The sequence below is a fragment of the Scleropages formosus genome, chromosome 20 (assembly GCF_900964775.1).
Source record: "Scleropages formosus chromosome 20, fSclFor1.1, whole genome shotgun sequence".
NCBI lineage: Eukaryota > Metazoa > Chordata > Actinopteri > Osteoglossiformes > Osteoglossidae > Scleropages > Scleropages formosus.
Window position 1 is genome coordinate 8,168,313 of NC_041825.1, and position 17,081 is coordinate 8,185,393.

The window sequence follows — 17,081 nt, forward strand, 5'->3', positions numbered from 1 at the left end:
TTAGTATTGTGTAAAGGTTACCATCAAGATAAGTTTTGGTTTATGGTAATGTCTAGAATACAGATGGGCCTGGTTAATTATTTGGGATCCCAAATAATTAAATGTTCTGTGACCTTTTTGCTAATTAAGTTAAGGGTTTCTAAACATTAAATATTCTGAATGTTGGTACACTCAGTATCAAGGAGATTGATGCAGAAATGATATCAGAAAAGTCATGATGTATTAAAAAGGAAGTTGGCATATTTACAGTAGTGTGAATTCTAGGAAGCTGGAATAAAAGGTGATAAGTGAAGTACAAATATGTGTTGTACCAATGGATTATTTTGCTTTGCTGGGTTCTGTACTGACCTAGCAATTGCAATTTCTAAAGTCCCCCCATGCATAATGACTCATCCTAGGTCACTTTCCAACTCTACTTAGCTTTTATACTGTAAGAATCAGAAATCAAATTGATTTTTATTTAGTATTACAAGCTGTTATTTCTTTATTAGCATGTAGTGTGTCTTGTTGTGGTGTTGAATTTACACTTAACTTTATTTGCTTAAAAAAAAAAAAATCACTTGTGAGTAATTTTCCAAAGGTGCTGGGCTGTGTGCAATTGGGCAGCAATATGTTCGCCCCCTTTCTTGAGTGATTTCTAACCTTTCTTTTACTTTGGTCCTTTATTTGGCTCTCTTATGTAAAAGTTGCACTCGCCCCCCCCAAAGGAACCAAAGTGCTTTCTTAATAGGAATACAGACAGAATTTTGTTTGGAAATAAAGCTGTCTGCTGCTTTTACACTCTGAATACACTTGCAATCTCACATGAAAGGTAGGAATAATGGGCCTTGCCTTCTGCATCTTTGGGGATTTTGGCTATATGCTCACAATCTTTGACTTTCAATGCCTGTTGTGTCCTGGACTTTTGATGGACTGATGTGCTCTAAGGGCTAATGTAATAAAAACACATATGCACACATTATCTTTATTAATAAATCCTGTAGTTTCTGGTAGAGTTTGCTTTTAGAGCACTTTTTTTGAAGGTTATTAATGAACTGTGTATAATATTAGCAATTTTAGGATTAAAGGAAAGCTTCTGGACCCAAACCGTGCACACAATGTATTAAGTAGTTGTGCAGTAGTGAAGTGGTACATAAGTACTGCTGCTCAGGAAACCTAAAGTGGCTGTAGTTCCCATGGGTGAGTGACGTGTGGAGTCCTGTCACCGTCAGTAGTCACAGTGACACCTGCATTGAGCCGGGCACCTATAAGGCTCTGGGTGGCACACTGCGAACCTGCAGCTCTTGGAGTGAAAGGAAGCGGCTGGAGGTGGTGTGTGGCTGTGTTCCCTACTCCTGAGTTGGTGTGGATGTCGCTTTCGTGGTTGGGGGATGCGTACGAGTTCTGTGGGACTAGCTGAGAGAAAAGTACAAAAGAATCAAAATTCTTCTGTTAGTAGGAAATAGTGTAGCAGTTGGATGTAATTTAAAAAAATCTAAATATCTAAAAGTCTTAATTTTTTTTAAATCACTTCCTGTTTGCTGGGTTATTAAAAAGTATCTTAGAGTACTTTGTCAGTGTCACAGAGGTTAGTGCTTTGGTATTAAAATGTATTTTGTATCATCTTACATTTGGATAGAGTTTATTTGGGTTTAAATATGTATCGTTGTATTTTATACTTACTGTGTTGTCAGGTAACAGCCATAAGTTCAGCTACTGAGGTTGGAAATTTTATTTTCTGAAGAAAGTGAATTTTAGATCCCTGGGCCTTTTGAAAGACATTAACTACAATTTTCTTATGTAATCCAAATTAATGTGCAATTAATAGCTTAATTTTTAGTTTCTATAGTAGTAATTGTAATCTAACAAAGTCCACTGGTGCCTACATTTCAAACATATATACTTTTAATATCTCAGAGGCACACGATGTGGTTTAAAACCCTTCAGAAATATTTTTAAAATTTGCACAGAAGTTTAAAATGTTTGCGCTTATGCCATGGTGAGCATTTTATCCATATTCTTACTGTCCTGTCAGTCCAGTTCAGCTTTTGTTTGATGCAAAAAATGTAATTGCCTATGCCTCAAAATGAACATTGTCCTGCTGAAGATACTGTGACTTAATTTACATAATTTGAATGAATTTTTGTTGCCTAAGTATTCTTTCATCTGAGGATGGATGATGTTGCTGATTTTAGTTGACACTTTTCAGAATCCTTTTGCTTTATTTTCTCACAATATGGAAAGTCATATCTACTCATCCAAGGACTCCATTAGTTATAGGTATTGAATTTCACAACTCTTTTGTTACCACAGAATTGTGGATTGCTTGTTTATACATCAAGCTTTTTGCTTTGTTTTTCCATAAAGTTTGTTTTGGAGAAATTGGAAGAACAAAACAAAGAAGCTTTCCAAAAGATACTTTTAGTCATGCTTTTTGAGAAGTAGAAATTTCCTTACAAAACACTTCTATTTCTACTCTTTTGGCATTAAATAAACCATATCAATCTATCTCTGCCTGTTTTTAACTTTGAAAAAAGTATGGAAACTTTGCATTTGTACTCGGAGTACGTGGGCTTTACTCTTGATTACATCGAGTACAGAAAACCTAGTTCCATATGCATGGTATGTTTCTGAAATCAAGCCTTCTCTAAATAATACACAGTAAGGCCTACTGATTTAGGCCATGTATCGACTAACAGTATTTCCACATCGAAAAATATAAGGAACATAAGTAGCCTGAACTAATGATCTGTTTCAGATTTCATCATGCTAAGGCTCTCGTGTATTCAGTATTTCAATTTGTACACACAGGTTGACGTATAAAGCTGTGTCTGTGCAAATGTTTAGTGCCTGTCAAACTTATAAACTATCTCTAGGTACTGACATATCAAGTGAATGTTGAAAAAGTTGACAAGTTTGAAAATTAGTAAATTACATTTTAACACGGAGTCTTTGCTGTTTTAATATAAGTGAATTTTGTGGTGCAGTTATATCTTGCTTTAATCCATGTATTTGTAGCCCAGTTTTTCGACTTAAGACACAATTGGGACCTTAAGACTGTTTGTAATTGCTTTTATTTGTATCTTAAGTCACTTTTAACTTAAATTACCATCAGTAAAAATGTAATCTCCACATGCCTTTTCAGTTCTCACAATTGAATGATCCATCTTATATACTTGTGCAACATTTGTAATTTCTCCACTTTTAGCTTCCTTTATCTTCAATTTGGTCTTCGTGGCAACAAGTCGCCTTCTCACATTGGCACTGTTAGCATCAGAGATACTCGGGAAGACCAGGCACGAGATGTAAACACTGTACAAGTGAGCTGAATTAGGAGGCCCCTCGCTTTGAATTAATTTGTTTATCTGAAACTTTGGAAAAAAGTGACTTACTGTGATTTACCCATTTATACAGCTGGGTAATTGTTACTGAGCAATTTAATGTAAGCACCTTGATCAAGGGTGCTACAGCAGGAGGCGGTATTTAAACCTGGCTCCTTCGAGTGGAGGGTAGCAGCTGCAACCACCATGCTGCCTGTTGCCCTAATTCTCTTCGGGTTCACTTTACTGCCATCTGTCAGCTTGGTAGGTAAACACAGGTGGCATTAACTTATTGAGGAGCCAGTGCAATTATTAAAATAATGCCATTGAAAACTGAGGAAGGTTTTTTCACTCTTACTGCCTTTGTGCGATTCTTCTCAGGAGCGAGACGGCATACGAGCCATCTTGAACTCTTATGACAGCGAACTGGCCTCCAGCGAATACTCGCCCCAGCTGAGCCGTCGTGTGAAGGAGGCTGAGGAAATGTTGCAGAAGGTGCAGGCGCACAACTCCGAGATGGAGGTACAGTCTATTTGTCTGGATAGTTTTACAAAAGTATGTGATAAAGGCAACCCTTTGCTTGTATAGTCGTGCTGTTAATCAGTACTCATAAATTTACAATAAGTTTCATATATAATTTAATCACATAAGATAATATCCATATTTGTTATACATATATGTATAATGCCTTGTAATATATCGCTATGTGTGGCTATATTTACATTTACCTGATGCTTTTCTGCAAAGAAACTTACGATGTTAATCTGCCTACAGTTATTTACCCATTTATACAACTGGGTAATTTAGAGTAAACTCATTGCTCAAGGGTATTACAGCTGCAGGTGAGATTTGGACCTGCAGTCTTTGGGTCCGAAGGCAGTAGCTGGAACCACTGCACTGCTAGCTGTCCCTGAGGGATATATACAGTATTTCCCCCTACAAAAATCACACACACACCATCTGAACTGCTTGTCCCGTACGGGGTCGCGGGGAGCCGGAACCTATCCCGGCAACACAGGGTGTAAGGCTGGAAGGGACACACCCAGGATGGGACGCCAGTCTGTCGCAAGGCACCCCAAGTGGGACTCGAACTCCAGACCCACCGGAGAGCAGGACCCGGTCCAACCCACTACACCACTGCGCCCCCCCCTACAAAAATCAATAAATACATATATTTTTTTTGTTTTGACACCATTGCAGTTCTAACCTGCCATCTAATAAAATCAAGGCACTTACTGTTGTAATGTTACACTTGTCTTAAATTGTATGTAAAAGGTTGCTTAATTTCATTTGAGCTGTTTATTTCTAGAGCTGTTTACAAGTAGAACACTGAAGTCAGTGATCCACATCAAATAGTTTAGTTTTACACTGCTGGCTGGGTTAATTGGTGACAAGTGTTGTCTGGCTTCTAGGAATGAGAAACGTTATTAAAAATAGTGCTTCTGACAGACTTAATGAATGCCCTTAATGGTCCAATGCTAGTGTGATGTTAGGTGTAATATTAGGCTCAATTACACCAATTGTTATGACCCATTACATGGTCTTTAGTAAAATGTTAAACTGATTTAATTTTGAGCTATTGCTTAAGAGAATGAATAACGGTCATTAATATGAACCTTGTTTATAGATTTCAGCATCACTGATTCTCGTCACAAAACATTGATATATACAGTGCCTAGACAGCAGAATAAGGTTTTTCCCAAATTCTCGCAGTGTCAACAGTGAGATCCTTTGTATTGTTGAGCCTCTTACAGCTCATTGCATGTATTTCACTGAAATCTTTGCTTTTCCTCTAGGTTCAGCTGTCTAAAGCTCAGGAGGAAGCAGGAAGCTATAAACTCCAGGCTGAAACTGTATGTATACAATATGGCACCTTTAGAATCCTTTTGTTTTATTGACCCTGGAGAATACTTTAGAAATCTATTTTTAGTTAGACAAAATCTTTTTCTTATGAATTCAGTATGAGGTGTTGATTTCTTTCGTAGCTTTTGGCTGCTTTCTATCAGTGCTATATAAAGTTTATAAATTTAAACAATTGCTTGGAGCATAAACACTGTGCAGCTTTCATGGTTAATTAAATCTTGGCTCTGTGATTTATTGCCACTTCTTCCAACAATTATATTTAGTATAAATGATCAGGTATGCAGTGCCAAAAAATTCTCGGTTATGCCAACTGGTACCCTCACTCTGATGTCCTTTGCTCATTAATATGCTAATTTGACTGGCGACAGCATTTGAAATTGTTTTTCTAATCCTTTGAATCATATGCCAAGATGCAAAATGTCCAGTCCGTATGTGAGGGCAATATTAATGGCATTGCTAATTGTATAAACGTATTATTCATGCTTTGGTGCTACTTTAAAATTGAAAATGGTGCGTCCCCTTAGTTCAGCCTGTTAAAGCATTCATTCACTGGTTTAAAGAGCTAAGTGATTGTAATGTATGAGACCTTTCAGATATGACTTCCATTGTGTTACCCTGAGCCACTAATAGCACACTGAAGTAGTGAAACAAGTCTACTCTGATCAGTGATGACAGCTTTTGGTTACAACATACACAACACATCTTGCTCCTCAAGATAAGCTTCACCAATCACAAGTTTTTCTTTTTAATATTGAATAAATTGTGTTTTCATCCACTGTCATCTTGACGCTGCTAGAATTGCAAAAACAGGTTTTTTTTTTTTTTTTTTTTTCCCCTCCTTCCCCCCTCCCCCCCAATACATAGGGGTAATTGTTGTAACTTCAGTGTTAATACTTGTCTAGAATGGAGGTTTTCATTTGCTTAAAAAAAACTTTTATTTTACAGTTTAGAAAGGCTTTTGATGTAACCGAGCAAAATTAAGCATATTTTTCACCAGATGCTACAATCTTCTTCTGTCTATAAGTAAAATAGAAATTTTTTTTTAAGTTTCAGAAAGTGAAGCATCTTAGTCATCTTTACGAATAACGGAAAAAGTTACCCTCTATTAGTTAATTATAAGAAAATGCAACAATGCCTTTTTAACACTCCTATGTTAATTAGCACAATGGGTTCCAATAGGCCTGTCTCTGGCATAGTCTTTGATCGCATCCCCAAACACTATTGATTTCTCACCAGTGCCTCGCTGCTCACAGCCACCATCTCATTAACAAACTTTACTATAATTAAAGCAGCAGTGCAGAGATCATTCTCTATGGCCATCACAAAGGAGCATTTGTCATTTGAATGCCATTGGGTTTCCATTTTGCCGTGATGTAATGAGTCTAAAATGAGTAATGAGCAGTGCTTTATTGAACTTAGTGATGTATACCAAATCTTACTTGCTGGAAGAATTGAGTGCTGATTTTATTTTTTAATTAAGTTCACATATCTTTTTATTTTAAAAATAAACTCACTCAGTGTGTTGCTGCATGAAGATAGACACAGCTGATGGCAAACTGGATATGAAGTCAGTATTTGATTCTACTTTATTATTAATGTGCTGCACTTTTTTGCATCTCTATTTACAAAGTCTTTTATGATTGAAAGGCTGCTGAGTTTTACCGGTGTCGTGTATGATTTTCCCTTTCGGTTTATGTAATAGAATTTTATTGGTAGGTCTTTGGCATTTTGAAGGCAGCACTAATAAAATAATAGCACAGTTAGTACTAAAAACTTGAATATGGTCTTTTAAATAGTTATGGAAACACACACACACACACACACACACACACACAGACACAGACTGAAACTGCTTGTCCCAAGCAGGGTTGCGGCAAATCGGAGCCTAACCTGGCAACACAGGGTGCAAGGCTGGAGGGGGGAGGGGACACACTCCGGAAGGGACGCCAGTTCGTCGCAAGGCACCCCAAGTGGGACTCGGGACTCGGACCCCAGACCCACCAGAGAGCAGGCACAGGCCAAACCAGCTGTGCCACTGCATCCCCGTTAAGGAAACAGATAGTGTTTGATAATGGGAATTGTGCCATTTTCCTGAAACCATTCAACAGCTCTGTACTGTTAAAATATGTGAGTGTTCCTCAATGTTCATGTCCAATATAAATCATTAAAATGATTTTTCAGTTGAAGCTCAAATTGTAGCTGAGCACAGGCCAGTCTTCAGCACTTTTGTGCAGTTTGAGGTCAAAGCAGGGATGGAAGAGTACTCACAGGAAATAGGAAAGAAAAAAAAAAAAAAAAAGATTACTTCATGTAATTTAACTGTATTTCTGAAGAGGTGTGTCTGTCTCTAGATTTCTGTTCTAGTTTAGTCCAGGCCAGTAAGGATGGCCCAATTAAAAGTCAAAATCCCACCCATCATTATGTCCTATGCACTGTTGTTCCTTAAGTGAAACATGTACCCTTTAGGTCATGGTTATTATTATTTTTCCCATTGTCTAACCATTATCTTGGAAGATGTAGTGCATAAAGATGGAAAAATTTTACAACAGAGTTTCATTGTCTATCAAGATGACTGCATTAAATTTTCACATTGTAGGTATAGTTTTTTTGGTGGGAAGATGGGCTTTTTAGGCTTTGACATTTAAATACACACATACATTCATCCACACAGTCATGTGAAAAAGAAAGCATGACCTTTTTTCAATTTAATGGTTTTAATCAGTATGAATAATGGTTGTCTGGTCCTTAACACCATAGCAAGGAAAAAAGACATATGTGATAACTCAAAGAAGCAATTTTTGCTTCTTTGATAAATTATCAGGGACACTTGATAGCTTAGTGGCTAGAGCTGCTGCTCTTGGATCTGAAGGTTGCTGGTTTGCATCTCATCTTATGTTGTAGTACCCTAAAGTAATGTACTTACCCTAAATTGCTCCAGTAAAATTACCCAGCTGTATAAATGGGTAAATTGTTGTAAGTTGCTTTGGAGAAAAATGTCAGCTAAATGAATAAACGTAAATGTAAATGATGGACTTGTCAGTAATGTAAAGACTTTGTGTTCAGCTAAATGACGTTTATCCACATAATTTGCGTCTTAAACAGGTTGTTTGCAGTTGCATTTTCCTGTGTTTAAACCTAAAAGAAAAACACAATCAATGTTGTATAAAACAGACTGAATTTTTGTTTCCGTTTTATTTGTTGTAAACATTTATATGTAGATGACATCTGCACCCTGGCTCTTGATAAACAATACCCATAGTATGCACTGTTGCACTTCCATTTTCATCTTTGACATTCAATTTAAATTACATTCACAGTATGTGTCCATACTCTACTGCTGTCAGGGTAGTTTCTCGAAATACACTCTTGCTCTTCCACTCCTGTTAAGGACCTATGGACCTTAACGGAATGTGGCCATATCTCACGAAACGTGTTCTGCCTGCAGTGTACAACACATGTCAGCCACACCATGCTTACATTGCTGGTAGCACATTATGAAACTGGTCAGTCTTTGTGTTTTAGTCTTGTGAGTGAAGCTCAAGTAAGCCCAACTTCAATTTTGTGTTTAAAATGCTTAAAACCTTTCAGTTGTTGTGAAGGAAAAACTCCTTATTTTTGAATCTCTGAGCACTTCAGCGAAGCTTCTTTTCATGAGTATGTGTGATGTGTTCGCGTCCAGTCAGTGCTTCATTGTTTTAGTATTTGTTTTGTATGCAATTACCAAAGAGCATATTATGAGTAAAGAATTAATAGTTCTAACATGAATGATATTGCCTTGTTCAGGAGAGACCACAATTACAGGATTCATGAAAAGTTAATGGCTGTTTTTTGAGTTTCAGCTAGTGGTATGACAGGCATATTGTTTCTGTACTTCATATGTCCAAAATATTGATAATTACTTAAATTCTTTGTTTTCAAAAACACTACTTTTGAGATTCAGGAATGCAGCATACTATCAGTATGTGCTAATGTCTAGCTTAAAGCACTGACAAAGTACTTTTGAAAATCTGACACCTTTTTTGCAACTGAGCATAAAGCTTTTCTTCTGATATCATGGAAAGTTATTTATATTAAACTTCTTATGTATACTTTACTAGCAGTTCCTGTTGTAATGTTGCTTAGCCCCAATTCCTGTAAACAAATATTTGAAAATCTTTGTGCTGAAACGATTTGAAAAGCTTATCATTGTCAGTGTAAATTGCAGTTACTCCAATTTTAGTATAATGCATTTGAATATCAACAGTTTTTCAACTGAAAAATGCAAAATAATATGTAATTGCTTGAAAATGGCATGGATTAAGTGAAAAGAGAGCTCAAGTGCAGTGGGTTGCACTTGTGCCTAAAAACTCCTGGTCTGTGTATTAATACCCGAGTTTGTCTGGCTCTGATAAACTCTGTATGGAGCTTTCATGTTCTCCCATATCCACGTAGGTTTCTTTTGGGTGCTCCTGTTTCCTCGTAGTCTAAAGATGTGCGTCAGGTGTATTGTTCATTTTAAATTGCAGCTAGTATGTGTCTGTGGGAGTAAATGAGCACAGGTGGCTACACTGTGATGGACCTGCATCCTGTCCAGGATGTACCTAGCCTTGTGCCCTATGCTTCCAGGATAAACTCCATGCTACAGTGTCCTTTCACTGGATGAGCAGCTAGTGATATAGGATGGATGCATTGTATTACGTTAGCTGTAGTTAGTATGTGAATTTCCTCATTAATCCAGCAGAAATGGCTTCACAAATGACATGATAATAGTCTCTGGATACTCTGGATTGATCGGTCCATCAGGTGTTGTTTAGACAGCACCAATCACAACACGCTCTCCATTCGTCCCTTCTCCTTGCCTTTCTCCTCTACAGACGGTCTTAACCATCTGACGAGGTCGTCTTCCCATCTCCTTGGAGGTCGTCCAGGTGGTCGTCTCTTAGCTGAGTGTTGTCCATCGGTTGTCCACTAGCCGTGCTATGTGTACTGCCCATCTCATCTTATTCTGCCTGTATTCTGCCACAATGTCCTTTTCTCCACTGCTTTCTCTCAGCGCTTCGTTGGTTACGTGGTCTAGGCGTGTCATGATTGGCATGGAAATAAACACTGACCTAATATTTGACCTTCTGATCTTGGCTCTTTGTACTATGACTTACATATAATATTGGCATCTGAGCTGATCTGTGGTGGAGGCCACATGAAAAACACAGATACTATAAAAGGTTTTTTCCTTTTTTTGAAAGTGAGACTGATCTGATGTGATATTTATCCTTTTTTAAGACATTTCTTTCCTTTGAACCATGTAGTGTAATGATCAGTAATTTTTACGCTTCTGTTTTGCATAATTTCATTGTAAGCCTCTAGCAGTTTATGGTGTTCAATACCAGTCCTAATAGCTCTGTTGTGCATCTGTGTTAAATGCATTGAGGAATGGGTTGTTTATAATGTGCAGACAGTCCGTTAGTGTGACATTTTGCTCTTTATCATTGCAGACATTTATTTCCTTTAAAAATGTAATGCTGTGTGAAGGACAAAAGGTGCTCATAATAAATAGTCATTCTAAACTTTAACCCTCAGTTGCCTTGAGTTGTTGTTAGTCTTATCAGTCTAACCACGCATGTTCCAGTTTCCCTCATTCAGGCCATGTTTCGCAATGAAACTTGTGCATCTATAGCAGTGCACTGAAACCAGTGATCATCTTTTAAATGCTTGGTTTAGATTGCTATCGCCTGATGCAGAATTTTCCCAAATGAATGCTTAATAGAAGAGGAAATAAAATGCAAGAGAAAGATATAAACCCTGGTACTGCTTTGATAAATGCACTGCGCCAGTTTTATCTAAAGAGGCTTATATCTTGCTGGTCCTGCACGTACTGTGTGAAAAGGGAGATTGTACCTAATTCTGCCTATTCTCTGCAGGCCACCGGGACCCGGAAGCCTGTCACTTTTGAAATACTAAGTCTGTCTGGATGGCTGTCGACTGCCGGGGCAAAGCCGGCATGTCGTTAGAGGCTTGCCCTGTCTGGAGTCACCGTGTTCCTTTACTCTGAGGGAGTGTATGTGTGAGTCTTGATGTGTCTGCGGGTGGTGGTGGGGTTAGGTTAAAACCACCGTTCTGCTGTCCCTTTCCACACCTTTACCTGAGCTGCGGTATCTTCATATGCACCGCGTTCAGAAATGCCCCTGGTCTGTTTATGCCAGTCCGATGTTGGCATGGCTGTCTTACGAGTTGTGGTCAGATATGCCTATGCCTGGCGTGAGGTTGCCTTCCCTTTTTGCTGAAATAAGCAGAGCAAGGCTGTTTAAATTTGCAAGGCTTGGTGGTTTGCGCATACCCGTTGGCTTCAAATGACATCTTTGAGATGCCTGGTTGGTCCTGTAGCAAGGAGTGACCTATATTAAAATCATTAGTGGCTCTTACTCCACACATCCTTTTTTTCTTTTTTTTTTTTCTTTCCCACCTCTGCTTTGTGCTGTCCTGCAGATGTGCTTATAATGTTCTCCTGATGAAGCGTGGCACCCTGTGAAATTCACCTGTTTCTTGCACTGGTTATTTTGTTGCCTTTGCGGTGTGGGGGGTGAGGGTGTTAGGAGAACAGGGAGAAAATAGATGAATGTATCATCTCCTCCCCTGTGATCCACTTGGAATCCAAAGACCTGCTCTTTACAGCAATTTCTTTTAGGTTTAACTTTGGCCTGCAGTCCAGACGTGACAGAGGGAGACTGTTTAAATCAGGTCGCTGGCATGATGTGCAGTACATCTGACTTTGTGGAAGCCGTTTTAATTTAGATAGTGTGTGAGGTATACATTGGAGATATGTGGATTACATGTTTGACACTGACTTTTATGAGGGGAAAAATCAAAACATTTAAATTTTTAATTAATTGTGCTGTGGTTTATCTCAACTCTACATCTTGATTTGCATTTCGAAACAAATACAGAGCACAGATGGTACACAGGTGGTCTGGGGAGACCCTTCCGGCTCTTGCCAATTCGTCTTGTTGTGTCGAAGGGCAGCTAGCAGCTTCATCTCAAGGCGAGGAACAACGGCCCCTGTGAGCACCAAGCTGCTGGAAGTTCGGCTGATGGCGCAGCTGACACAGTGCAAGAGGACAGGAATCTCTGGGAGGGCATTCAGGAACAATGCTTTACTCTCACCGATAAGCAGGAGTAGAAAATGGCACTTAGTGGCATGTTATTCTTCCATTACTCCCCAGACCACGTTAGACAAATTCCTCAGTAATAGGACTCATCACAGTTCAATGGCGCTTAGATGTTATCTTATTAATTGAATTTAAGTATTCTATCTTTTTTCTTTTTCTTTTTTTTTTTTTAAAAAAAAAAAAAAAAAAAGATTGTGGCATGCAAATCCTGTTGTGGTTTTCTGTATAACCTGTGTTTGCACAGGATGCAGGTCAGTTTCTCAGGTTTTGGATTCTGTAATATTCCATGTTACATATTCTGTCTGCTTTTTGTGCAAAAGGCTGAGTTTTTGTAATAGTATGTTTTGTAAATGTACTCTTAACCTTAGTACAATTTGACATTGAACTGTACACACTCCAAGTAATTGTTATTTTTGTAACTCCGTATGACATTACTCTGTTTAGACGGTTTACATGTTCAGTCCCTTATTATATTTTTATTTTTGTATTTTCTTAAGTTCCAGACAACTTTCAGTAATCTGCTAAAATACAGAAATCTTGGAGAGACAATTTATCCAGCTTTCAAGTTTCAAAACTGATTTTTTTTTTAGAAACATCTATAGTGTTTAAGCACTGTGGAGGAGTGTAGCAGGTTGCCCCTCCTGTTACTGTTACAGTGGGTCATGTTGGATGGGAAGAAAATTTATATGAGGTAGCCTTGAAATCTGAATTAGGTCCTCGAGCCATACTGGAACTGCTCATAAGTAAGCGAAATGCTGTTGTTGCCAGCTGCGTATTTTTGTTGTGTTGACATTTACCTGGATATTAACTCTCTTGTATTATAAAATCTGGGCCACATATATTCTGCCTCTACTTTCTGTTGCTCCTGGCACAAACGTGTCTCATTTCTTTTTTAATTGGGTTGTATTTCAGGCAGAAATGGAGCTTGACACCCTGAAGAAGCAGGCCACTAATATAGATACCAGCTCCTCTCTGATGGGTGAGGAGGTCAACTCCCTCAGGTGAGCAATTCTTGGTCCATGTGGAGCATGAGTTGGAGGGTATCCACACCAAAACTGAATCATAAGGGTTAAACTTCATTTCTTCTGGCTGAAATATATTTGAAATCCTGTTTGCCAAAGCAATGAAGTACACAAGAACATGTGATCTTAAGTAACTGAAATATTAGTAGAAACTGAAAGAATATTGTGTGCTCTGTTTCTAAAATACGAAAGGCTGTGCCTATGTTCCTATGGATAAAAGGTGCTGAAATTCTGAGACCATGAAAGAATTGGCCTGAATACACTGGTAATGAGAGAAGTCCCCTTCCCCCCAGCTTTTTTGGCTCAGGAGTGAAATGAGGAGCTGGAGTGTCCAGAGCCAGATGGTTTTGCTGGGTTTGAGCATGATGCTCATGACAGCATGCTCACAGACTGCAGATGCTCTGCCATTTTAGGTGTTCCATTTTATCCTATCTGTGATAATGCATGCCAAGGCTCCGTAGAGCCCCCACCCCCAAATACCTTCTCATAGAAAAATCACATAGGTGACAGTTGAACCATCCAATATACCTTTGTGTTCTTACTGTCATTTCATGGAAAACTTTTTTTTTTTTTTTTTTTTTTGACAATCCATATTAAAATAATTTTGGTGTTCCTAGGCTATTTATTATTTTACTAGTGTCTGTGGATATGCACAAAATTTCAGTTTCTGATTAGTAAATAATTTTCGGAGATTTAGCAGGTCCCCCCCCCCGCCCCCCCCCTTTTTTTAAACTGTCAATTTTTACTAGTGCTTTCCACCACTTAATCCTAATTTGATGAGTAAAATCTCCCTGTTCAATGGATAACTTATGTGGGTGTGTAATTTTCATTGTTTTTTTTAATGTGGGCAATATTTTTAGACAGTCATAGTGGCACCTAAGAATCACTGAAATGCCAAATGAAGACATTGCAAGTAGGAAAAAAAAATCTGCATATTTTATCATATTTGTGGCAATTATTACATAAGTCCCACATACAGTGGAGATTGTGTCATCTGTAAGGACACACAATCTGGACTGTGCTGTAAAAAAATAGAAAAGTGCACTCTCCTCAAATGTTTAATTGAACCAGTACAACATATGAGGGAGGATATCCTCAAAAGCACCAAGTGAGCTGGTTTAACCAAATGAAAAATGTTATTGATGTTATGAAGTATGAATATAAAGATGGCTGAACACATTAAGCTGCTGTGAAGTTTTAGACAACACAAATTCTGAGTCCTAAATTTGAAAAATTGATGTGCTACCACCATTTAATTGTGGTATAAAGGTTGTGTTTAAATGGACCTATACATTATTTGCATTTTAGAACGGCACATTTAATGTATGGTATAGCATATTAATTCGCCATTACAACAGGCAACATCCCTGTTGTATCAAACCAAAGGATCATTCTTTAAGTCCTATTTCAATAAACTGGTATGTCAGACTTTTATTTGGGACTCTGTTCTATGGATGATAATTGTATCTAAATGAACAGAGTAGTGTTGTCACTTGCAGTATGAAAGTTAGTTTATCGTTGACACCCCTTGTCTTCGTCAAGGCTATTGGAGGTCCCAGCATTTTAAGAACAAACTATTTCAAATCCTTGTTCATTTTTATGTAAATTGCATCAGTTTTAAAGAATCCAATGAAATGCGTTTCTGAACACTTTTTAAATTTAAGTACCAAATGTTATGTGACTTACATAATGCTCATTGAGGTCCTTTTGTTTAAAAGCCTGAGCTTACGGACTAAAAAGTAAAATATTAAAGGGGAAGTAATTCTCAAAAGCTAGATACTTGTCAAGTTATCCTTGTTATCCAAAACAGTTCATTATTGGAAATGTAACCATTGCAGTGCTACTAATGAACTTGTCTTTGTAAGAAACACTAGCTTGGTTGCTGTTGCTACTTGTAGTATCTGTACTGTCTGTTTTGACAGTTCATCAATTGAGGTGGTCATTCAGGTGAGAAATCAACTCCAGATCAGTTTTAAATGAGTCAGACCAACTGAGCAGAATACCTGTGGGGTTTATACCTGAACTAGTAACAAGTTCTGAGTGAACTTGCTGAGACAAGTACGAAGAGGTTCCACTAATATGGCAGAAGGTGTTTCATTACTGTTATGCATTTGTAAGGGTGAGTGTGGTCTACTGTGAAATGTTGTTTACAGCATACATATTCTTTCATATTCATTCGTATGATGTGTGCTGACTGTAGGTTTGGCACTGTGTTGGAGAAAGCATACATTTTTTTTTTTTTTTTATTTTTTTATTTTAAAGTGAGCGGGCGGCCAGACGCTGCTGTTGGGGTGAGTGTATGAAAGCCTTGTGTTGGATCAGTCAGAAATATGAAGCATGGCGTGATGGTAAATCAGTGAGAATATACTTTGTACCATGTGCGTTGCAGCAAACAACCAGTAGTTTTAAACAGTAGCTGCTAAAGGATGCTTATATACTTTTAGTGACCATAATTTTTAATGCAGATGGAAGAATTGTTATTGAGATTCTGATTTTGTTTTAATATGACTGGTCAGCTATTGTGAATATCCCATATGAAATGTTTAATTACAATGGTTTTATTCACATTTTAGTGTCACAGTTTTCATGGAATAAAATGTTCTTCATAGTAACTTTAAAAAAAGAAACTGTTAATCTATATTAGTGATGCGCCACTTAATGACGTTTTGCTTAACAACTGACTGGATGTATGACGGTGGTCCCCAAAGATTATAATGGAGCTGAAAAATTCTTATCGACTAGCAACGTCGTAGCTCTCGTAACTTCATAGCGCAGTGTGTTGTTTTGTGGTGGTGCTGGTGTAAACAAACCTCCTGCACTTCTAGTCGTATGAAAGTACAGCCCATATAATTATGTACAGTACATAATACTTGATAATGATAATAAACACCTATGTTACTGGTTTATGTATTTACTATACTTATTATTTTACAGTGTACTCTTTCTACTTATACAAAAAGTTTACGTTAAGAGTATGCAGTGTTACACTGGCAGCAGCGTCATAAATCTTGTTTACCACGTCTCTAGACTGCGTTGAGGTTATACCATTTAGGTTTGTATAAGTATGTTTGCACAATGACGAAATCGCCTAACGACGCATTTGTCAGAATGTATCCCCGTCCTTAAGTAACACATGTCTGTAATAGGATTCTAGGCAATTACCATTTTTGTCTCAAACACCACGCGTCTGCTTACACCATTATGAAGAAGTTGGAGTGTCCCTTACTCCATTAGTCTAAAGACTATGGGTTTTTCAGTGTGAAAGTATATTTTTAAGTTTTCTTCTAACAGTTGTTCATTTGATGGAGCTGAATTTAATGAGGTATTATGCATTCAGTGAAAAGACCACTGTATTGCTTGTGTGGGCTTTTTAGAAAGGCTGGCTCCACTATTGAATATCAGAGTTAGATTCAGTACAGAGTACAGGTTGCTTAATGGAGGAAACAATCTTTGAGTAGAAACCAGTGAACACAAAAATACAGGTTAGCTGGAAAAAACAACCACCATGAGTGTTGACTATGACAGTAAGGACAAATTGGTTGTTGTTGTTTCTGGCTAAGCTAGGTCCAAAGTAACTTTTGTATTATGTTGTAGAAGAAAGAAGACTCTCTGAGTCCCTTTCTGTGATACATTCTTCAATAAAAATGTCAGAGGAACATCATCCCATACTTCTTCACTGCATGGATTGTTTACTGTAGATGTAAGTTATCAGATACATGCAATTATTCAACAGTTGAAAAACAACTTTTTTTTTG

General features: G+C 37.8%; 1 protein-coding gene across 3 annotated transcripts in view; it reads left to right on the forward strand.

The window, feature by feature from the left end:
- mad1l1 (mitotic arrest deficient 1 like 1) overlaps positions 1–17,081 on the forward strand; it is a 152,647-nt gene that overhangs the window by 41,802 nt on the left and 93,764 nt on the right. For all 3 annotated transcript variants that reach the window (XM_018740908.2, XM_018740916.2, XM_018740925.1), the window contains exons 12-14: positions 3,681–3,821; positions 5,096–5,152; positions 13,217–13,305. In XM_018740908.2, the coding sequence (XP_018596424.1) occupies positions 3,681–3,821; positions 5,096–5,152; positions 13,217–13,305 (287 nt within the window). The remainder of the gene's footprint in view (positions 1–3,680; positions 3,822–5,095; positions 5,153–13,216; positions 13,306–17,081) is intronic.